Genomic DNA, 24554 nt, shown 5'->3' with positions numbered 1-24554 from the left:
GAAGACAAAATTGTAAACATTTATTTACTCAAACCGCTGCAGACATTATAATTTAGATATTTCTAATACATGTAATTTAATGTTGGCCACTGATCATTAATGTTCCTGTAGGCCTATGTACATAAAATATAAGGTTAAGATTCCCCCCTCACTGAAAGCCGCATTTAGACCTGGCTGTTAAATATAACATTAGCGCCTTGGGATAAGAATAACGTTGTCATGCCGAGTGTCTACAGTACACAGGTCAGACGGAAATGTTGAAATCCCAAGTTTACCACCAAGTACTCGTATATGATCAACAACCGACATGCGGTTGATAACAACAAAGATGTTTGTTGATACAGGTCACGATAAACACACGATATACATGAAAACCATTTAAATATGAGCATGGCAACGGACGGAATTTGTGACGATACACTAAGCATAACTGATATAGTACAGTATATCGCTATCCTCCTGCTACGCAGTGACAGTACTTTTTAAGGTGGATGTCCTTTGTACAGGCCGACTGCTGCCCGTACAGGTTAATTCTACTGACTTCCCCCATCACCGTAAACTGATTCTCCAGTTCCACGTGACGCACCGTTACCTCAAACAGTCCCTGGCCGGGAACGGTTGTCAGCGTGATTTGGTAATCCACTATGGCCTTCGCACGTTCTCCATAAAACACCTGTCTATTGATGACGTCATTAAGACTTTTCCGGAAGCGCAGCACCTCCTCGTTAGGTACCATTCGCCAGGCTTCCCAGATTTCTCCTAGTTTCAGTTTAGAGCATAAGGTTCTGTGATTGGCAGTCTTCGAGTTTAGAACTTTCACGACAAACGTGGCTGCCTTCACAATGATAGGGTCTGTTCCATTGACGCGCTCTTGAAGTTGACAAGTACACCAGTGAGTCAGAATGCTGGCAAGTTCGCACGTGCGAGCGGGAGAGATGTTGTTAAAAAGACTGATCCCTCGATCTGTCAGCTGTTTATCGGATTTACCCACACTACGGTTGAAGTGCAAAATGTCAACTAACGTTTCATAGATATCAAACGGTGTGGTGAGTCGTTTTGAATTGGTTGTCAGTCTGTCCATTAGCTTTGGGTATTTCTCCCGAAACCATTTGGGGAACGCGATAAACATGAATGGAAGTCGTTCCTCAAGCTTACCTATATAAGTCCCCCTAACATCTCCAAAGCGAATACCGTGGTCACTGTAGTAGATAAGCACTGTGTTTTCCAAGTGACCTTCTTCCTTCAGCTTACTCAGAAAATCGTGATGTGGCACATCTGCGGCCCCAACTCTGTTCACGTCATCATGCGTAAGTCTCGTGATAAAAGTGAAAGCGAAAAACGGTTTTCCCTGAGAAGACTTAATGAAGCGGTGCACGTAATCCAGAACGAGATTTGTCTCCAAGCTGTTGGAGAAACAGTTGTTGTTTTGATTCCACAGTGTTTTGTGCTTCTCAATGGCTAAGCTAAAAGGGCGTAGGTAGTAATCGGCTGGAGGGACGTGAAATCCCGCTTTGAGATAGTTAAATATGGCGATTTTCGGCGCATCTTCAGCATACAACGTCCTGTAACCGTATTTTGAGAAGTTCTTCCACACGAAGCCGTATTCATCAAACGGGACGTCGGCCATTGTCTCGTTCCACGGTAGCTCCTCCACAAACTTCCCCACCGTCATGGGGACAATGTTGACGTAAGTGTTGTCAGCTACCTTGTTATACCCCAACATCTCCACAGCCCCTAGCTCACTAAACAAAAGCTCCCGGGTTCGGGGCATCTGACGAATCATGTTGAGTCTTGACACAGAGTCTACACCAAACATAAGTACATTTAAGTTGGCCTTTAAGTCAAACGTCTTATTATACCTCTTGAAGTTTCTCCTATACCTTCGCTCTATTTCCGGTTTAGGCAAAATAAAAGCGTGAAAATTCACATATATCACACCCTCGCTCCGACTGTAACAGTAAACCCGCATGAATTCGGCCTTCACTATTGTGTCGTTGTAGAAGAGGATTTTCTTGTTGGTATAATCAATTCGGTCGTCAGACCCGTTCACTGGCCTTTGTAGCGGTTCGTAGGCACAGTATTTCAAATCATTACGATAATACTTCTTAACGCGGGTTCGGTTGATGCGTATCCATAACCCATCTTCGTACGTAATGGCGGGCTTTCCCTTGCAATGTACTCTAGTACCATGCCACACAAACCGCTTGATCAGCTCGTCATAGGGGTTAATATTGGGAATTTTACATCCAACCGTGTCCACAAGAAAACCGGAATAATTTGAAGTACTGTTAGCCGGTAGCTGCCGCACTGCCGGACGTGATGTCACCTTAAGCGTCACGAGGAAAAATGCAACTGTAGCAGATACCAATATACAAAAGAAACGCTGGCGGGAACGTGTTGCCATGACGACTGTTCTCTATTCCGTGAAGCATCCTGTAATAAAAATGGTGTGTTTTAAAACCGCGTTGAATAATGACAGAGAAATGAAATATACATCGGCTTTCTCAAAAGTACTACTATATGTGCAGACAAAACACACACTGACGCCGATATTCTCAAAAGTACTACTAAACACATGTTCGTGGACAGAGTACACACTGATGCAGATATTCTCGAAAACACTACTATATACGTAGCCAGAACACACACTGATGCCGAAAATTGTCAAAGGTACTTCTATATACGTACCCAGAACACACACTGATGCCGATTTTCTCAAAAGTACTACTAAATACATGTGCGTAGAAAAAACACACTCTGGTGCAGATATTTTCAAAAACACTACTGTATACGTAGCCAGAAAACACAATGATGCCGATAATCTCAAAAGCACTACTATATTCGTCGCCAGAACCCACACTTATGCAGATATTCTCAAAAGTACCACTAAATACATATGCGTAGACAGAACACACACTGATGCAGATATTCTCAAAAGTACTACTAAATACATGTGCGAAGACAGAACACACACTGATGTAGTCTCAAAAGTCTACAAAATACATGTGCGTAGCCAGAACACACAATAATGCCGATATACTCAAAAGTACTACTACATACCTAATCAAAACACATACTGATGCAGACATTTTCAAAGTTCGACTATATACGTACCCAGAACACACACTGATGCAGATAATTTCAAAAGTACTACTAGATACATATGCGTAGACATACAGATATTCTGAAAAACACTAGGCCTACTGTATAAGTAGCCAGGACACACACTGATGCCAATATTTTCAAAAGTACTACTATATACGTCGCCAGAACACACACTGATGCCGATATTGTCAAAAGTACTACTAAATACATGTGCGTAGAAAGAACACACTCTAATGCAGATATTTTCAAAAGTACTACTAAATACACGTGCGAAGACAGAACACACACTTATGCAGATATTCTCAAAAGTACTACTATATACATGTGCGAAGACAGAACACACACTGATGTAGATATTCTCAAAAGTACTACTATATTCGCAGACAGAACATATGCTGATGTCGGCTTTGTCAAAAGCTTCCCTGTCATAAAAAAATTCCTAATGTTTTCCATTCTCAAATTCTTGAAAATATGCCCGAGGCATTGCCCCACTTTAATGTTAGGTTTCTTATATAAGTCGGTACGTCTATTTGTTGATTTTCCTTAAACTAGTTAAAATTAGGCCTAAGGGTCCCCGCAACACACCTAACACCTGATAATGAACGGGAATCCGAAAGTGCAGAAATCAATGCGTGACCGTACTTACTGTCATTTACAAGAACACGGTTTCTGGATAATGGGAGATAACTCTGGTGCTAAACCCAAACGTTAACCCAGGGGCAATGAGACTGATCCGTGAAGCACAGATGTGACGCGTCGCTAAAATACAGTCAATGTGTCACCAGCCAAGGTACACACGTCGACTATCATCGAACGAGATATTAACATTTGCCAAATGCCAGTAAAGAAGTTGTCTATTGTGTTATAGGTATATGTATATCAAATAAGTGCCTTTAACTGCAGTAATGAGAGTTGAACATTCGTTTTCATGAAGCATGGTGGATTCACACCCGTGTCTACTGCCATATTTCAGCTTGTGATTAGAGCTACACGTTTTCAGCGAGCAGAAAGAGGTAAATGTCACTGTGCTTAGATAAACCATAAATTGGGAACACAGCAAGGAATATCTGGTGACCTGATAAGGACTTGACACCTATCGCAAATTTTGTGCATGGAACACTGCTCAGATTATATTGATGTAAGAAATATCTCAACTTTTCATCAACAGAAAAATATGTTAGAATAAGAGAAAAGCAGCGCGAGTTCCACTTCCACATACATATGAACATGTAACAACATGTGAGATAATCTCTCAGTATATTAATAGCAAACATGTAGGCGTGTAATTAAATATCTGATGAGTTCTTTTTTTATTTGAGCGTAAGATGACTCAACTTGCTTGATAGTCTAATGGTATTTATTGTTTAAAAATGAGAAGAAAAAAATGAGAAAAGTTCACATAAAATTAATCAGGATAAAACTTACGGCCGACCACAGAATGACAACACCGGCATACAATTAGGCTTGGATTCTGTGTCATATTATACTTATCAGTTAGAACTGTATAATACATGTCGATAGCTTTGTAATCATACAATATTACGCCATAAATTAATATACCTGTTCATTACGAGGATGCTAGCTCGAATCCAGCTATCGTTGGTGCAGGAGTGGCTATAAGTCAGAGGATTTGTCAGGTTTTGCGGTGCCCTCCTACCCATAAACCTGACAACCTTCATATAAGTGACAATTTTGCTTTACCCCAATACTTGAAACTTATTTTAAAAAAATATATCTGGACACATACCCTTACTTATTACTCGGCCCTGCTTGGTCAGATTTCTTGATAGGCCTACATGTAAATGTATGGATAGGACATGCGATTCTGTTTAACTTTGGTAAGTTTCGGCCCTGTTCCTTACAGTGACCTCTGACATAGCACACGACAGTCTCAGTATCAGGGAAAGTCGAACCTTACCTCGTTAAATAGTTCAAGCGAAACTTGTTACCAATATACTATATATTTATTTATTGATGGTGTTCCATATTCTTGAAAACCTAAATATGGAATTAATACGTATTACCCCTGTATGTTATAAAACTTACAAATAGTTGAACTATACATACGGTATGCAAACATATAAGTGCATATTATTACGAAGCCTCTTTATACTCTTTTACTGTACACGGCGGAGGAGTTTAGATTTGTCAGCTACATGTGTGATACGTACGATACTAACGGTTGAGTCTACAGTAACCTGTGTGACTATCAGCCAGCTTCACAAAAACTAAGAGCATAACAAAATGGAGGATGCCGAATGAGTAACCCTCCTACACATGTACATACACACACAAGTATAATAACAGCTGCACGTGCATTCTCACGTACGATGCTGGCACATACGTCTGTGAGTTTATAGCGTACAGCTGTGCTACTAAGTATTAACCTCTCGTATACCACACTCACTACTCCGTACATAACACTACATATACGCGTCCATACTAATCTGGTGAACGTGAACACTTATACAAAATGGGACTATATACAAGCTACGTACCATTACTGCCCGAGTTCCATCGTTAACAAAGACAACGTTACAGCGTGATGGTGAGAGTAAGCCAACCGATCTCCTGGGAATCCCAGTAACATTATGCTTACCCCGTACACCATCATCCAGCCAGGGAGAGGCAGGGAGTAGGGTGGGGGAGGCTGTATGTAGACTTTACCACACCCCTGTGCCCGCATCTGAGTGCTCAGTCATACATAGTGCTATAAATCCTGACTTATACTAAACATCTGGAGTAAAATCAGTCCCATACTTTGTTGACCGTTGGGTAATTAGATGCCCGTTAAGAAAAGTCAAGAGATACTATAGTGAGCACCCCCCAAGGGACTGAATACCCGCAAACAGAGCTTGGTTCAGAAAAAGCAGAAGACGATGACCCTGTTCTACAGCTGGCACCGTTATGGGCGCAGAGTCAGTGGGCCGGTGTACAGGCATGAGGGTGTGGATGGGTGCTCCACTTAAGTTCCCTCCAAAACAAAGGACTGGTGAAAACTTTACGGTTATTACCCGGGTGTACTTCAACACCCTCTCATTTGTCTCACCACGATAGTCGTCATTCAGTAATTTAATCAGAGCTGATCTCTCCAAATGTACAGATTCCAGGACTGTCAGATTTTAGGTAGTTGTGCCGGGTGAAGAGTTTATATAGGCGAAACTTTTGGATAGGCCCTCGTATAAGTTGAGAGATGGGCTATTGATCAAGGAGTGGGTACTGAGGAATAGAAAAAATATAGGGTACTGAGGAATTGGTACTATAATAACTAGGGAAAGGGTAGTGATTGAGGGATCGATGGAGTAGTGAATGGTGTGGCATAACTATATCGCTCAACGAAAGTGGATCCTGCTCTGGCAAGTATAAAACAATTATCACCTTTAGTAACACCACGGTTGACTATCAGTCAGGTTAACAAACTGAATATGGGCTCACTCATATTGTACAGAATTGATGACATTGACCTTAACGTTACCACGCCCCGGGTTGTATGCCTACTCTATACTTTGTGGCCAAAGTACACAAAATCAAGGATATCATTGACACGTGCACTGGCTGTGGTTAATCCAGTGCTAAACATTCCCGGGTGGAAATGTTTCAGCTTTCAAAGTGATGCACCAATCAAAAAAAAATAAAAAATAAAAAATAACAGCAGAGGATATATCTGTCAGATGTGACACGTGACATTTTATCGATCTGACTGTAATAATCTCCCAGACATTGGATACCACAAAAACATGAGAGAAATTCCGCTAGAACTGCACTGTACAGCAGACAATATCCCGCGATCTTTAGCTTACCTTTTCCTGAGTGAGATTAAAGGTGAGCAATGTTAGCAAAATATTTAGATATATGCACACGGAATAAACTGATACATATACATACACATATACGCACACTCGCTTACATATATACATAATCATGTGTATTAAAATCATTGTACAGGAGCCTCCGTGTCCCAAGGGTTAGCGTGCTAGCACAGCATCATGACTAAAGGATCTTCTCACCAGCGCGGTGGCTGTGAGTTCAAGTCCAGCTCATGCTAGCTGTCTCTTCTCCGAGAGAATGCGAGCCATAATGCGAGCTGTCGTATAAATGGGTTATTTGGCCTAAACTATACGTTAGTTGTAAAGTTTACGTTCCACAGAAAGATTTTATCAACATATACCCTATGACATAAGTATCACTCTATACCGAGTCATGAATGAAACATCCACATAAATATCACTCTATGCTGAGTCATGAATGAAACACCCACATAAATATCACTCTATACCGAGTTATGAATGAAACACCCACATAAATATCACTCTATACCGAGTTATGAATGAAACATCCACATAAATATCATTCTATACTGAGTCACGAATGAAACACCGACGCTGTAAATGTATATATATAATGTTAATGTTATACTGTCGGTCTCTGTAGTCTACTGGTACCCCAACGTAATTTGAAGATAGCATCATACACAACGTATATACTTTTTGATAGTTGCAAACTTTTGACAATAATTTTGATTAAGGGCTAGGAGCTGTACTACATACATGTGCATACATGAAGCCTATTGTAAGCCTTGCCAATTATCATGTACTGGGCCCGGTTTCCCGTGGACGGGGAATTTACCCGGGACTTCCCCACGGGTACAACGACTTTGTTTCTATTAAGAAAATACTTATATGCCAACAAAGTTGACACTACTGTGTTAAATTATTGTTAATAAAGGGGATTTCATTAAAAAGTAATGTGTTAAACTAATTAATATGTAGAGTTAACAAAGTAGTTTATTTAATATAGACACATTTTGTGTTTAATTAAGAAACTCGTTCAACAAACTGCTTTGTAACAATTTAACAAAGCAATCTGTTAATGGAACAATATTTACTATTAAAATCCAACACAGCAACTTGTTACCAAACGCTGTTCTAAGTAATTTAATTATATTTATTTATTTATTTATTTATGTATTTTATTGGTGTTTTACGCTGCGTACTCAAGAATATTTCACTTATACGACGGCAGCCAGCATTATGGTGGGAGAAAACCTGGAAAAGCCCGGCGAAAACCCACGACCATCGGCAGGCTGCTGGAGAACCTTCCCAGTTACGGCCGGTGAGGAAATTTAATTATATAGAATAATAATCAAGTAAGTTAATTTGTTTATAAACAAACTAATTTGTCTTCCAAACTTTTTCACAACTTTTGGAAGTATGCAATTTGACTTTTTGGGAAAATTTTTCTCTGTTTATATTAGATCAAACTGGCTGTCAAACTCATGTTAGCGGCCACATTTAAGAAGAGTGAGCGATTGTAGCACCGAATTAACCTTTCCAAACCTGTATTACCCAGATGTGTCAAATGAACAGCATTGCAGCAATTACCAATAACTTAGACAGAGATGTGTGATTCTGAAAGGATCTGATTCAGCATGTATTTTTCATTGTAGTAAGATAATCCATTTAGCAGAACTAATTCTGAAAGATGATGTTCTTCCGTAACATATGGGCTGTCACTTTCACCGTATTTTCATTTCTACGCCCTAGGGCCTATATATGGTTTAGCCTATAAAGCTTCGGCCTACGCACCTTGATGTCCATGTGTTCATTTGTTGAAATACTATCCACGTATATATACATACATATAACGTATAATATTCAATTTCCTTGTAATTTTGTAAATGTATGTGCCGATGATGGAGGCCGGACATTTGACGAGACTTCAAGGCGGATCATTAGTCATGCCCGTGATGGGGGCGGGATGCTGGACGAGACTTCAAGGCGGATCATGAGTCATGCCCGTGATGGGGGCCGGATGCTGGATGAGACTTCAAGGCGGATCATGAGTCATGCCCGTGATGGGGGCCGGATGCTGGACGAGACTTCAAGGCGGATCATGAGTCATGCCCGTGATGGGGGCGGGATGCTGGACGAGACTTCAAGACGGATCATGAGTCATATCATGACAATTCCACATCAGGGCACAGTTTCACAAAGCAGCATACGACACCGTTTTATCGCACGATAATTTGTACGTCACTTTAAGGTACCATTGACCTATATGTGCGTGCGACGGCCCCGATAGCACAGTTTGTAGAGCTTTGGGAGCGGTAGATCCAGGGTAAAAACTGGGGTCGAGTCACACTCTAAGACTTTAAAAGAGGAAGCGGTAACTTGGCGTTCAGGATGAAGGGGATAGTGCAACGACTGGTTTATCCGTATCAGTATAATGGCTCGAGTGGGCAGCTTACTTGCCTCCGGTAAGGCGTCTCAGTGAAGCAGCACCAGATAAAAGAGCGGCGGAAATCCGTCCAGCAACAAGGAGGCACACAACATACACTCTAAGGATTAGTTCGTCGTCATATGACTGAACAAGTGTTAAGTACGACGTTAAACCCCAAGCACGCACTCACTCCTATAGTGTACAAGAACGACATCTTTGTGAAAGTGGCCCCATTCACAGCACCCCCCCCCCCCCAATTAAAACTTCCGTTGAAAGTTTGAATTTCTTGGCGACAGGACACAAGGAGACAGGTGGTGATGACGACCCCTTGGGATTGCTAGGCAGCTGCCTCCCAATCTTCCGCTATGGGTAAGTAAATGTTACCCTCAGTCACACTGCCCTCCATACCTTTGTAAGTTCCATAAAGATGAAGACATTAACAAACATGCAAAAAGGATGAGGAGAAAACAACTGAGCCATAAATATAGGCCTATGTGTGGCTCAGATGCAGAGAATTAAGACATGGCGCCAGACGAACAACTCCACCATCTAAATGTTTTATGTAGGCCTACCGGTATTTCACTGATAATTTTGAAAGAATAAATTTATTTTTAACGAAATTTGGGGTTTGGGGGGTATTTACATGACCGTCAAGTGAAGCTATTTTAAACTAAACAACATGCTGAGAGAAACTCCCCACTATAGGCTAACGCGGTTTCAGAAATCGGGCGGCGTGACAGATTGACCCACACATACTGTACCGTATAAACTTAATCCAATCAGGATAGTACAAAAATAACTTTCAATATGCATTGCATGGCGAACATATAAAACACACCTAAAGAGGTTGGGTGTTATATACACAGCTATAATCTGCTAGCATATTCACAACCTGCTCGATCTACATGATGTGCAGCAGTTTTGCGCGTGCTGAGTGTTGTGCTGGAGCAGCCTTGAACAAATCGCTGTGAGAAGTTTGTCAACATCACCGCGCCACAACAGGAGATGAAGAGGGTGGCATCACATTTTGCGGGTGAGTGTATGGTGCAAGATGGGCGCTTTTTACAACATCACGGATGAACAATAAGGTTTGAATTAGTGAGATTCTGTTAGTTCAAGTATCGGCAAAGATGCCTGCACACAGTCCCTAACGCACCTCCTCCATATAACCTTAGATAAAGAGGATGAAAACTCTTCACATCTACATCCTCAAGAAGTAATTAACGCCCCAAAACTCACAGTGCTGCATCAGTACATGCATGACCACTGTGGAATTTGGAATTCAGTTAATTAAATTACGTTACTGTCAACTTTTAACTATTTCTATATTAGTTTGTTAAGTAGAACTACAGAGGATAATTCATAGCTTTGAGCATCCGGGCTCCTCGCAAGGACCAGGGAGTGATAAATAACATGGAGTTAAATAGGCGAAATGCTGATTTCTGCAGATATCTACAGTTAAAAGTACTACTGGACGATGAAACATGTCGTGACATACGTTAGGCATATTCTGATTACTTTTCCACAAAAATTTCCTACCTAAAATCTACATTTTTCATTATTCATGCTAAAATCTTATTCAAGGCCTGTCTCACCTGGATTAAATTGGTTTTAAACCTTCACTACTCTAGTCATGTGACTGAAGATTGCTGATGATTGGGTCAGAGAAGCTTTGATATGACTGCAAAACTAAGAATACATTCATCCGTAGTAATTTCCTGGCACGTCAGTGATTTATTTAATACGGATCCATGACATGTCCTGTACATTTCCGTGATTTATGTTCACATCTCTGATTTACATCCATGCATGATTTATATGTCTACATGTATGAAAATACATATCTTCACATCAATGATTTATGTTCACAGGCCAACAAATAAGAGAGAAGAATTGTACAGACAGGTGTCAGTAGCTGAAGTTAGTCGTCATGGACATACCTGTGGAGCTGCAGGCATTTGTCCTAACCAAACTAGACGGGGCTTCCTTAGCCAGGGCAAAGCGTGTGTGTTCCTTGTGGAAGGAAGCCGTCAGCAAACTGGAAGTGTATGGTAACATCTGGATGGGATGCTGTCTGAAGGAAATGGCCCCAGAGATTCTGTGTCAGCTCTCTGGCATACATGATCTGTGGGAGGTAACCAAAGTTTTGGATCAGCGACTGTCAGAGATGGCCCGTACACTTCCCTGGACATTCTGGCGAGATCTCTATGCCAAGTTCTACCGCACCACGTATATCAAGAGTTGCTGTTCCTGGCAGTTCAAACCCCTTGTTCTTGCCCCTCCAAATAACCAAGTCGCAACATGTCTAAAACTTTGGGGTGAGAAGAGTAGGCTAGTATATGTGCACATACTTACCACATGTTTTTGTACAGAACATAAACATGTAGGTTCTAAGGCTATGTATGGTATTATAATCACAGCTTCATGTAATGTGAAGTGATAATTAAAGACATAATCAAATTGCAGAGTTGCATTTACAGGGAGGTTTTGAATCTCTGTTGGTGATGAGATGATCAGAACTGTCCCTGTTCATTGTGAAGATTTCTGTTATCCCCTCCCCAATCTTTTGAGTGGAGAGGATAAATGTGTCTGCCTAACCTCTTTGTGAAGGTTCACTTTTTTGCAATTATCAGTTCAAGTCATTGTCAGGTTTTATGTTCATAAACCAAACAAATAAATGAGAGAATTAAGGTGAATTCAGTGATTTATGTGTACCACGTACGTCACGAGAAATTTGTGTTTCTGTGTGGTTAACTAAGTTTTCAAGGTCAGAACTGGGGCCACTTTACAAAGATGTCGTACTTGTACAGTATCGCACATACATGTGTGAGACAGTGGTATATTAACAGTGACATATAAAATATCGTATAACAAATGTACAATAAGAAAATGTTGCTTTGTGAAACTGGGCCCTGGGCCCTGTGAGATTGATCGATCTTGTCTTAATTGCATTACTAGGGTGTTATGCCTGAGTGACATGATCAACACTGATGCAGTGTTTGTGGGGCTCACTGCATAGCCTTCAGTAGGGCAGCATGTATTTATTTTGAGCACTAGAAAGTCAAGGGTTTTGCAAATTTCAACAGCATTCAAAACCACTGGAGATCAGAATTAGAGTAATTATTTGATTAACATATCTTGACGTAGTAACATTTTAACTCATTTTAGCTGTACATGGAAATGATTCTAAGATAATTAACTTAATAATCTAAGTCATTTGTGTGTTGATAAAAGTTTGCCTTCCTGTTTTTTTCAGGTAACATGCTACTGCTGGGATACAAAAATGGCTATGTGTCTGTTTGTGAAGATGTGGAGAAAGCTGTACCAGAGTTCTCTCCCCTTCATCATCATGGCCGTCAAGTCACAGGGCTGGCCCTAGTCACCGCTAGTCACAGTTAAGTAATCTGTCTCCATCCTACAGCGGAATTAATAAATACCTAAAATATAGGTTACACGAGTGCACTGATTTTCCTCACTAATTCTGTAGAAAATTTTGTCAACTTCAACCTCAAAAATATATATGCCCTAACTTTCATGCGGTACAATGCCATACCACCACATGCAGCTTTGCACTTTTCTCTACAACATATCAAAAAATCAACCTAGCATGACCACCAGTTTTTGAGCTGTAATTGCTGGAAATGAAATCATAGCATTCTGTTGCCTGGGTAACCTTCAGGCGGGTAGGAAGTAACACGGCAAAAATGTTTTTAAGTTCTATCCAAAACAGAGAAAATTGTGATGTATTTTAACTAGGTGCAAACTAACCATGTGGAAATTTATGGTGCTTCAACAACCTAAAATGTCTGTATGGCAGTATTACCCAATCAGTGCTGCTTCGCTCTTTAGTTCAGAAGCAAATCTTGGACCAATTTGCCTGGAATTGCGCATTTGTAACCTTAATCACATCTAATCACAGCTCAGTGCTCGGCCTTCGTTCTACTGTGGAATTGAGAAATAGCTAAAAGCTAGAAAATTTGATCTCTGTGAAATGAGGTGGTTGCATGTATATTAATATAGCATTGTCACATGCAGAGGATGAGGTTGGTAGTTTACTCTAGACACTCTGGTTACCTCCCTTGGAAGTTTACTCCAGACACTCTGGCTACCTCCCTTGGTAGTTTACTCTAGACACTATGGTTGCCTCTGTCCTTAAACCTAACCACAGTCATTTAAGTGAAAAAACTTGTGAGTATGATGTTAAACATGATCAGCCAATCTCCCAGTATAATGATTGTGTGACTGGTTTTGCATCTCACAGAAGATGGGGGTCCTGTACTGGTATCTGTGTCGGGGGGTCATGACATACAAGTGACCGGCTTGGACAGAGATACACAGTGCCAGCTCAACTATCACAGTAAAGCTGTCTATTGTGCCAGGTCAGTAAGCATGTAGTTAGCCTTAATGAGTGAGTGGATTTTCTTGCATATTTGAAGCCACCTGATTTGCTCCCTTTTAAGGTAAGTTTGTAAGTCATTTCACATGCAAGAACTCGTAAGAACAGTTTGTAAGTCATTTCATGTGTAAGAATTGAATTGTATCAGGCAATCCTATTAAGAAGTCTTTAACATGGTGGACATGGTGGAGTTGTGAATCATAGAGAAACTGAATGCACAGAAGAAATGCAAATTACAGTGAAAATAACAAAGTTAATTTAAAAGAAACGCTTTTCCAGCTTTGTCATTGTCACTATCAATTACATCACAGTAGGAAGTAAGCATAATCCTACTGAGTGAGGCAGTCATCTTGTCAGTTTTATCAATTCAAGTTATTTCTAATATCTGACAACGCATATGTTTCTGCTTATGTCACATACATGTAAACCCTGTTGTGAGTTTTTAACAGTATACAGTTTTAACAGTGTACCAGTAACACAACATCGTGTTACTGGTTGCCCTAACATGTTGCATCTCATGGCCCTGCAAGGAACCCAGATCCAAAATTGATCAGTGAGTTTCAAAGAACATCAGAAAAAGTACTGTTTAGGTTTGTTTACAGCCCTCTTCCTAAATAATATAGACTGCTTCGATGGCCTTACGGTTAGAGCGTTCACCTCAAAGTGTTTAGGTCTGTTTACAGCCCTCTTCCTAAATATATTAGACTGCTTGGATGGTGTAATGTTAGAGCGATCACCTCAAAGTGCTGAGGTCTGTTTACAGCCCTCCTTGTAAATAATATAGACTGCTTGGATGGTGTAATGGTTAGAGCGTTTACCTCAAAGTGTTTAGGGTCTGTTTACAGCCCTCTTCCTAAATAGTATAGACTGCTTGGATGGTGTAATGGTTAGAGCGTTCACCTCAAAGTGTTTAGGATCTGTTTACAGCCCTTCTTGTAAATAATATAGACTGATTGGGTGGTGTAATGGTTAGAGCGTTCACCTCAAAGTGTTTAGGGCCTGTTACAACCCTCTTCCTAAATAATATAGACTGCTTGGATGGTGTAATGGTTAGAGAGTTCACCTCAAAGTGTTTAGGGCCTGTTTACAGCCCTCTTTCTAAATAATATTAGACTGCTTCTGTGGGTAACAGTTAGAGAGTTCACCTCAAAGTGTTTAGGGGTCTGTTTACAGCCCTCCTTGTAAATATATAGACCGCTTGGATGGTGTAATGGTTTAGAGCGTTCACCTCAAATTGTTTAGGGTCTGTTTACAGCCCTCCTTGTAAAAATATAGACTGCTTGGATGGTGTAATGGTTAGAGCGTTCACCTCAAAGTGCTTAGGGTCTGTTTACAGCCCTCCTTGTAAATAATATAGACTGCTTGGATGGTGTAATGGTTAGAGCGTTCACCTCAAGTGTTAGGGTCTGTTAACAGCCCTCTTCCTAAATAATATAGACTGCTTTGATGGTGTGATGGTTAGAGCGTTCACCTCAAATTGTTTAGGGTCTGTTTACAGCCCTCTTCCTAAATAATATAGACTGCTTCTGTGGCGTAATAGTTAGAGAGTTCACCTCAAAGTGCTTAGGTCTGTTTACAGCCCTCCTTGTAAATAATATAGACCTCTTGGGCGGCCTTAACGGTTAGAGCGTTCTTACATGGCCTTACGGTTTAGAGAGTTCACCTCAAAGTGTTTAGGGTCTGTTTACAGCCCTCCTTGTAAATAATATAGACTGATTGGGTGGCGTAATGGTTAGAGCGTTCACCTCAAAGTGTTTAGGGTCTGCTTACAGCCCTCCTTGTAAATAATATTGTCTGCTTGGATGGTGTAATGGTTAGAGCGTTCACCTCAAAGTGCTTAGGGTCTGTTTACAGCCCTCCTTGTAAAAATATAGAGTGCTTGGGTGGCCTTACAGTTAGAACGTTCACCTCAAAGTGTTTAGGGTCTGTTTACAGCCCTCTTTCTAAATAATATAGACTACTTCGATGGCCTTATGGTTAGAGCGTTCACCTCAAAGTGTTTAGGGTCTGTTTACAGCCCTCTTTCTAAATAATATAGACTGCTTCGATGGCCTTACGGTCAGAGCGTTCACCTCAAAGTGTTTAGGGTCTGTTTACAGCCCTCTTTCTAAATAATATAGACTGCTTCTGTGGCGTAACAGTTAGAGAGTTCACCTCAAAGTGTTTAGGGTCTGTTTACAGCCCTCCTTGTAAATAATATAGACTGCTTGGATGGTGTAATGGTTAGAGCGTTCACCTCAAATTGTTTAGGGTCTGTTTACAGCCCTTCTTGTAAATAATATAGACTGCTTGGATGGTGTAATGGTTAGAGTGTTCACCTCAAAGCTCGGGATCAAACCCGGGTAGGGTTATGCCAAAGACTTCAAAAATTGAACATGTACTTGCTGCTGTATCAATTGGTGATGGGCTCTGAGAGGTTAGAGCAAGGAAACAGGCCTGATTGACCCGGTGTCTGTATAATGTGACAGGGTGGGGTGTAGACACAGTATATTTACACACATCCAATGAACAAATGAATGATTATGGCTTAGCGCCACCTCACACACCTAATGACTTTTCCACGTCATAAGGCTGAAAAATTATGTACAAGGTTAAAACCTCAAACATTCATTTATTCATTCATTCCTAAATAATATTATATATTATTTGTTGTCTTTTCTTTTTATAATGCATGATTATAGAATTTTATTTCTTCAGCAGAGGGGACAAGGTGGTTAGCCTACCAGCATGTCGCAGTGAGTCAAGAGCCTCTCACCAATGTGGTCCCTGTGAGTTCAAGTCCAGCTCAAGCTGGCTTCCTCTCATGTTGATAGTGGGAAGGTCTGCCAGGAACCACTGGATGGCCGAGGGTTTCCCTCGGGCTCTACCTGGTTTTCCTCCTATCATGATGCTGGCCGCTGTCATGTAAATGAAATCTTCTTGAGTACGGAGTAAAAGACAAATCAAATCAATAATAAGTAAATTCGTCCAACAGCAGTTAAACCTAACCAAAAGCGGTTTTCACAGCAGGTTTCTGAGTAGATGTACGTTGTATGACACTAATGTAAAACTTCCTTTCTCACCATTACAGCTCATGGAAGGATAGCTTTGTCACAGGGGCTGGAGACTCTATTTTACATGGTCAGCCTGTCTGGAGAATAGAGGCACCAATGTCTGTACAGAGACACATAGTCGTACATGAACACCTGTCTGAGAGACCACCTGTACAGCCCATGTGGGCTAATCAGGTGAGTAACACAGACATGAACACCTGTCTGAGAGAACCACCTGTACAGCTGTGCGGGCTAATCAGGTGAGTAACAGAGACGAGTAACACAGACATGAACACCTGCCTGAGAGAACCACCTGTACAGCCATGTGGGCTAATCAGGTGAATAACACAGACATGAACACCTGCCTGAGAGAACCACCTGTACAGCTATGCGGGCTAATCAGGTGAGTAACAGAGACAAGTAACACAGATATGAACACCTGTCTGAGAGAACCACCTGTACAGCTATGGGGGCTAATCAGATGAGTAACAGAGACGAGTAACACAGACATGAACACCTGTCTGAGAGAACCACCTGTACAGCTATGTGGGCTAATCAGGTGAATAATGCAGACATAAACACCTGTCTGAGAGAACCACCTGTACAGCTATGTGGGCTAATCAGGTGAGTAACACAGACATAAACACCTGTCTGAGAGAACCGCCAGTACAGCTATGTGGGCTAATCAGGTGAATAACGCAGACATAAACACCTGTCTGAGAGAACCGCCAGTACAGCTATGTGGGCTAATCAGGTGAGTAACACAGACATGAACACCTGTCTGAGAGAACCACCTTTACAGCTATGTGAGCCAATCAGGTGAATAACGCAGACATGAACACCTGTCTGAGAGAACCACCTGTACAGCTAAATGGGCTAATCAGGTGAGTAACACAGACATTGAACCACGTGTGCATGTACCCGTCTGTGGATCAGCCAGGTGTCACAAACAGATGACATTTTTGTACAGTATAGGAAGATGTATGTAGAATAGTTGTGTTCTCCAGTTGTCATACTGTTTGTACACTGCAGGTAGCCTCTGGTGATGACAAGGGCAATGTCCTGTTGTGGAACCTTCACTACCCTGATGAACCTACTCACCTCGGCTGTTTTAACAGTAAAATTCGCTGGATTGAGTTGAGAGGCAAGCTCTTACTTTGGCTCACAGGTGAGAGTCTAAATCAGACTTACACACTGTGTAAACACAGTGCATCAGCTATGCATACAGCTTTGCCATTCAGCTGTGCATACCCACAATGTTTACACAGAGAGTACAGCTAGGCCATGAATAAGTCAGAGTGGGAGTGACCCACGGTGTTTACGCAGAGTATACAGCCAGGCCATGACTATTAAAGTCAGGATGGAGGTGACTCACAGTGTTAACACAGAGTATATAGCTAGGCCATGACTATTAAAGACAGGGTGGGGGGGACTCTTAGTGTTAACACAGAGTATACAGCCAGGCCATGACTATTAAAGATATGGTTGGGATGTTTACACAGAGCATATAGTGTTTACAGTGTTTACACAGAGCATATAGCTAGGCCATGATTAAGCCAGAGTTTGGGTAACCCTCAGTGTGTACACAGAGTATACAGCTAGGCCATGACTAAGTCAGAGTCAGGGTGACTCACAGTGTTAACACAGAATATACATCCAGGCCATGACTATTAAAGACAGGGTGGGGGTGACCTACAGTGTTTACGCAGAGTATATAGCAAGGCCATGACTATTAAGGTCAGGATGGAGGTGACTCACAGTGTTAACACAGAGTATATAGCTAGGCCATGACTATTAAACACAGGGTGGGGATGTTTACACAGAGCATAATAGTGTTTACAGTGTTTACACAGCATATAGCTAGGCTATGATTAAGCCAGAGTTTGGGTAACCCACAGTGTGTACACAGAGTATACACCTAGGCCATAACTAAGTAAGAGTGGAGTTGACCCACAGTGTTAACACAGAGTATAGAGCTAGGCCATGACTAGGTCAGTGTGGGTGTGACCCACAATGTTGGCAATCTAAACCAGATTAGTTGTTCTAGCTGTTTATAAAAAGTGAAGAGTTTAATGTGTTTGCAAGCTACATACATGTTTCATGGTCAGTCTGTTTCTGTTCAAGGAAACTGAAGGTTCAAATCCAGTTCTTGTTGCTTTCATTTTGGCTTTAAGTCAGGAGGTTTGTCAACTTCTTTGGGAACGGCGGTGGTTTCCTCAGGGTACAATGGTTACCTCTGCTCAGAAGCCTGACCACTCAATTTATTTATTTATTTATTTGATTGGTGTTTTACGCCGTACTTAAGAATATTTCACTTATACGACTTTCGCCAGCATTATGGTGGGAGGAAACCAGGCAGAGCCCGGGGGAAACCCACGACTATCCGCAGGTTGCTGGAAGACCTTCCCACGTACGTCCGGAGAGGAAGCCAGCATGAGCTGGACTTGAACTCACAGCGACCGCATTGGTGAGAGACTCCTAGGTCATTACGCTGCGATAGCGCGTTAACCAACTGAGCCACGGAGGCCCCTCTGACCACGCAAATGAAATTAGTTTGTAAAATGCACATACATTACATGTGTGCTGTTTTATGTGTATGGTCTATTCTGTGCTGGGCTCTCTGGCCATACGTGAGAAGGTTTGCCAGCAACCTGCAGATGGTCATGGGTTTCCCTTGGCTGTGCCCGGTTTCCTCCCACCATAATACTGGCCAAGGTTGTATCAGTGAAATATTCTTGACTATGCCGTAAAACATCAATCAAAATAAATAAATAAATATTCTGTGCTGGGAGGCCTCCATGGCTCAGTTGGTTAGCGCTAATCCAGTGTAATGGCCCAGGAACGTCTCACTAATGCAGTCACTGTGAGTTGAAGTCCAGCTCATGCACGCTTCCTCTCCGCCTGCAAGTCGGAAGGTCTGGGAGCAGCCTGTGAAGGATCATGGGTTTCCTCTAACCATAATGCTGGCTGCCGTCGTACAAGTGAAATATTCTTGAGTATGGTGTAAAACACCAATGAAATAAATAAATTTTCCATGCTGTGTGGTCTATTCTGTGTTGTGTGATCTTTTCTGTTCTGTATACTTTATTCTGTGCTGTGTGATCTATTCTTTGCTGTATGGTCTATTCAGTGCTGTGTGGTCTATTCTGTGCTGTATGATCTGTTCTGTACTATATTTTCTTTTCTGTGCTGTGTGATTTATTTTGTGCTGTATGGTCTATTCCATGCTGTATGGTTTATTCTGTGCTGTGTGATCTATTCTGTGCTGTATAATCTATTCCATGCTGTATGGTTTATTCTGTGCTGTGTGATCTGTTCCATGCTGTACAGTTTATTCTGTGCTGTGTGATCTATTCTGTGCTGAGTGATTTGTTCTGTGCTGTACGGTTTATTTTGTGCTGTCTGATCTGTTCTGTGCTGTTTGGCCAATTTGGTGCTGTATGATCTATTCTGTGCTTCATGGTCTTTTCTGTGCTGTATGGTCTATTCTGTGCTGTACACTTTATTCTGCGCAGTGTGACCTGTCCTCTGCTGTATGATCTGTCCTATGCTGTGTAGTTTATTCTGTGCTGTTTGATCTATTCCCTGCTGTATGGTCTCTTTCGTGCTGTGTGATCTGTTCTGCATTGTGTGGTCTATTCCATGCTGTATGGTTTATTCTGTGCTGTGTGGTCTATTCTGTGTTGTGTGATCTATTCTGTGCTGTGTGGTCTATTCTGTGTTGTGTGATCTATTCTGTGCCGTATTGTTTATCCCATGCTGTGTGATTTGTTCTGTGCTGTATGGTCTGTTCCATGCAGTACAGTTTATTCTGTGCTGAGTGATCTATCCTGTGCTGTATAATCCATTTCATGCTGTACAGTTTATTCTGTGCTATGTGATCTGTTCTACACTGTATGTCTTTCAGCCTCTGGTATACTGTACATTAGCACTAACTGTAAGTCCTACAGGAAGCTTGATGTGTTTGGGAGTATTCATAGAAAGCCTGAAACAATGGCATTAAGAGGACCTGTGTTTGCAGTAGGGACAATAGCAGGTATGTTTGTTATAGGGACATCAAGGTAGTATAATCATTTCCACAATTGCTTTTATGCCTCCACCCCCCCCCCCCTCTCCCTGCCAATGTTTGCATATTTAACAAATCCTTGATTCTTCCTTCAATCCAATAACTGCTCCAAATATTTGTGTGCAGCTTGATTTTGTGTAACTCAGATAAAGTTAAACAAAAAAAAATGGATCCATGCATAACTTCTGTATATTTAGTGTTTTTGATTATTTTTGATGAAATTCTTTGTCCAGATTAATTTGGTTGAACCTTTTCAGATTAAGAGTGAAACTAGCTTGATTCAGATATAAGTGTAGCATATAAATTTTCTGAAAATATCCCCTTAGTACCTGTGTCATACCATACACTTTTTAATAGGTTAGGTTTGAAATCTCAGCCTCATTGTTGAAGGGCTATAGTAGTCTGAACAGAGGCAGGATTAAGCGGCTTGGCTAGCTGAAGTTCCACTTAATTTAATTCATTTTTCTTTTCGCTCAGGATTCGTTCATTTATATCATGTGTCAAGTTTGAGAGATTGGGAGGAGCTGGAACTGGGACAAGCGGACTCTGTCATCAAATTTGATGCGGAACATGTCAATGCTTTAGACCATCGGGGAGAATGACAGTGGGCCCTGTGATCGTTGTGGCCACTGATGTCCAGGTTACTCTCGTTCACTGGAAAACTTTCACAGATAGTGAGAATGTTGGTGAAATCAGATTGGAACATCAGCCTTATGGCAAAGAGCTTCATCCTTAGAAACTGCTTAGATTGTTGTATTGTTCTGGAGGGGATCTTCTAAAGAACATAAACCCTAAAGAAACTTTGTGGACTTTTTTCAGTGACGGTAACGTTTTTGAAAGACCTTAATCCTGAACAAACAACTACGTAGAATTAACTTTTGTGTTGTTCAGCATGAGGCTATGGTTTCTGAATAATCCTGAACAAACAACTATGAAAACAACTACGTGGAACTATGATGTTGAGCAGGAGACGATTTACATGATTTATAAAGACTTAATCCTGAAGAATATGTGAATAACACTGGGTTTTCTACAGGTGGACTATAAGGGTTCTAAAGAATGCGAGACTTAAACTGTGCAGACTGTTGCATATTTCTCCATGGGGCCATAGAAACTTTCTAGAACTTAAAAAAACTGTTCAGAAGTTTGTGTCATTCTACAGAAAAGTGTGATATATGTTGATTTGTGTGCTAATTTTCTTACAAAAGCTCAATCTTTTTTTACACTACCATGTTTTGTGTATTGATATTGTTGTTACAAAGTCATATATTGTTGTTTTGTACGCCCATATTGTTGTTACAATCTCACACATTTTGTACACTTTTTTTGTAAGCTGGCGTTCGTTGTAAGTTCATAGACGCGGATAAAATCTACTATCTTAGACATTATTTTCGTTTATGAGAGCTGTTGCAACTGTCGATGAATGTGACATAGCTTAAATATGCGATATGGTTGTTTATACCTTTTGTTATTAGCGGTAGGCATGCTACTTTTTTAATTCTATCATATATATTAAGTTGAGTTTCGTTTAAAATGTCGGTCGCACACCACTTATCTGTATGTGGCCTACATCCCTGTGAAGGTAAAGTTATAATTAACGCCATGTTCGGATATCATGCAGGTTCAGATTTTTGTACATACTGCTCGTTCTTATATAGCACAAAAAATATAACTTTTAAAGATCACACACTGAATTTGGGCGGAAATTCACAACATAAAATTGACCACTATATAAGTGTAAAAAAGGGAAATAGTGTTACAGACAATATTCTTAAAATTTTGGGGATAATGGCTTTGACAGGCAGTTCACTCATAGCTGTGTTGTAGACTTGGCCAGTCATTAGCCTTGAAAGTGTCACACGATGATTGGCTCTGGTCTCAAAACACGTGTTACGTGTGAATAGACAGACATCGGTGCAATAAATCGGTGCATTTTGAGGCTATTTTAGGTGTTAATCTGATGCATTTTGGTGCAAACGTTTATGTGAACGAAGCTGACTGGAGAACGGCTACCCGTAATGGCAATGCCTAGCGAAACCAGATTTATTACAAAAATATCTTCCCAGAACCTACAGGAAAGAGTCTGTCCGAAAATGAGAATATGCTGCTATGTTAGGTAAACTCTCTTATGTCAGTACAGCTCGCTAGGCCCTAATGCTGACAAGCATGCAGGCCGGAGACGAAGACGAACAGGACGGACAAAAGACGACGCTTGTGTCCACGAAGATGGTCCTCACCGTGAGAAAAAGAAATGTCGGTAGTTTGAAAACGGAACGGAGTTGAAACCTTTGACCGAGGATCTGGCATAAGTATTTTGTCATTGTCACATTGTTTAATACCTGTGGTACAGGAGAGCTCCTAAGTTTTGTAACGTCACGAAAGATAACTATAACATGGCTAAATGGCGTCACCAAATGAGTGGCAAGGTAGTGATGTTCATTTTCTATTTATTTTGTTATTAAAGCGGTGTAGAATTTTTAAAAAATATTTTAAGGACATATTTTTAAATTAATTAATTCAAAATTAATTGAAATAATACAGATTTAGTGCCTGACTTTATGTTCACTTCAATTACAGTCCTTGCCAGTTAAATGCCATTGGCTGCCTTGCCGGGGGTTAAAGCACAACATTTTTACCAAGTAGCAATAAAAACCTCATGTCAGCCAAGTCACAGCTGAACCAGGAAAAGCTGGATTCGAACTTGTGACCTCGTTTCTCCGGGGCTGGTCGACCAAGGCGAGATAAACGGAAGGCTTGAAAATCACATATGAGGATAATATTAATACATGGCATTTCGATCGTCGACTTGCCTAAATTTCTATGCTTTGTGGCCGAGGGGAGATAATTCTGATGCACAAGAGCGCAAAATAACTCCGCTGGCCCGGTCATTTGGAGTACATTTCAGTCGTACCGCGAAGTCTCGCCAGCTTAGACTGTTGCTTGAGTGGAAGCCGTGTTATGTCCCAGTCACGTAACAGAATATGAATAGCTGCTGAACAAAGGAAAATATGCACTAAGAAAAAATGAATTCAGCTCAATGACATTAACACAAGACAAATTAAATAAGATAATTCTATGGGAATGGCCATCACGCAATATTGAAGTTCAGTGGATTAACTATTCTGGCAGTTTTGGGTAAAGTCATTATTTGGTCCAGTGTTAAAATTCCGTTCGTGTTTAATTCTAAATAAAAATAATTGGTACTAAATATTTCTATGTCTAAAAAGGCCTGCATTTGTCAATAAAAGGTTGGGATTATGGTTATACAAAGGAGCTAAAGTTAGGGCAAGCTTTACGGTTAGGGTTACAGACAGGGTTGCCCTTATGGTCATAGAGAGGTTAGTGGGTGCCTGATGGAGTTACGTGTACAGAGTCATTATGGTTAGCCTTGGAGTTATGGGTTAGACCTATGATGGTAGAAATTAGGTTTTGTCTGGGGATTGCAGAGAGCTTAGGGTTACGGTTAGTATTTGGGTACAGAGAGGTTAGAGTAAGCCTTGGCGCTGCTGAGCGGTTCAGGTTAGTCTTATGATGAGAGAGTGGTTAGACTTAGTCTTAGGGCTAGAGAAAGGCTAGTGTTAGTTTTGGGGTTACAGAGAGGTTGGGGTTAGCTTTAGGGTTATTGGTTAATCTGGGTTATAGGCAGGTTAGATTTCCCTTGGGTTGCAGGGAGATTAGGGTTACAGAGAGGTTATGTTTACCTTAGGGTTACAGGGAGATTAGGGTTTCCATTAGG

At 41.0% G+C, this 24554-nt stretch overlaps 2 protein-coding genes across 4 annotated transcripts in view; one reads left to right on the top strand and one right to left on the bottom strand.

Annotated features, from left to right (window-relative positions):
- Positions 1-447: 447 nt before the first annotated feature.
- Positions 448-24554, bottom strand: part of LOC135473738 (uncharacterized) — a 65146-nt gene continuing 41039 nt past the window's right edge. Inside the window, exons 1-2 of one of the 3 annotated variants that reach the window (XM_064753611.1) lie at positions 5705-5826; positions 448-2433 (exon numbers count right to left, since the gene is read on the bottom strand). In XM_064753611.1, the coding sequence (XP_064609681.1) occupies positions 452-2404 (1953 nt within the window). In that variant the 5' untranslated portion in view covers positions 2405-2433; positions 5705-5826 and the 3' untranslated portion in view covers positions 448-451. Of the gene's footprint in view, positions 2434-5603; positions 5625-5704; positions 5827-24554 lie in introns of those variants that run through there. The other 2 variants (XM_064753613.1, XM_064753612.1) reach the window with 2 other exon arrangements.
- LOC135473131 (uncharacterized) lies at positions 10395-23897 on the top strand. The gene is made up of 8 exons (XM_064752964.1): positions 10395-10412; positions 11196-11642; positions 12581-12718; positions 13586-13703; positions 16791-16947; positions 17785-17920; positions 20660-20788; positions 21296-23897. Exons 2-8 carry the CDS (start codon positions 11255-11257, stop codon positions 21418-21420), a joined length of 1191 nt encoding a protein of 396 aa, XP_064609034.1. The 5' UTR covers positions 10395-10412; positions 11196-11254; the 3' UTR covers positions 21421-23897.

The sequence above is a fragment of the Liolophura sinensis genome, chromosome 8 (genome assembly GCF_032854445.1).
Source record: "Liolophura sinensis isolate JHLJ2023 chromosome 8, CUHK_Ljap_v2, whole genome shotgun sequence".
NCBI lineage: Eukaryota > Metazoa > Mollusca > Polyplacophora > Chitonida > Chitonidae > Liolophura > Liolophura sinensis.
This window is presented reverse-complemented; position numbering and strand designations above follow the sequence as displayed.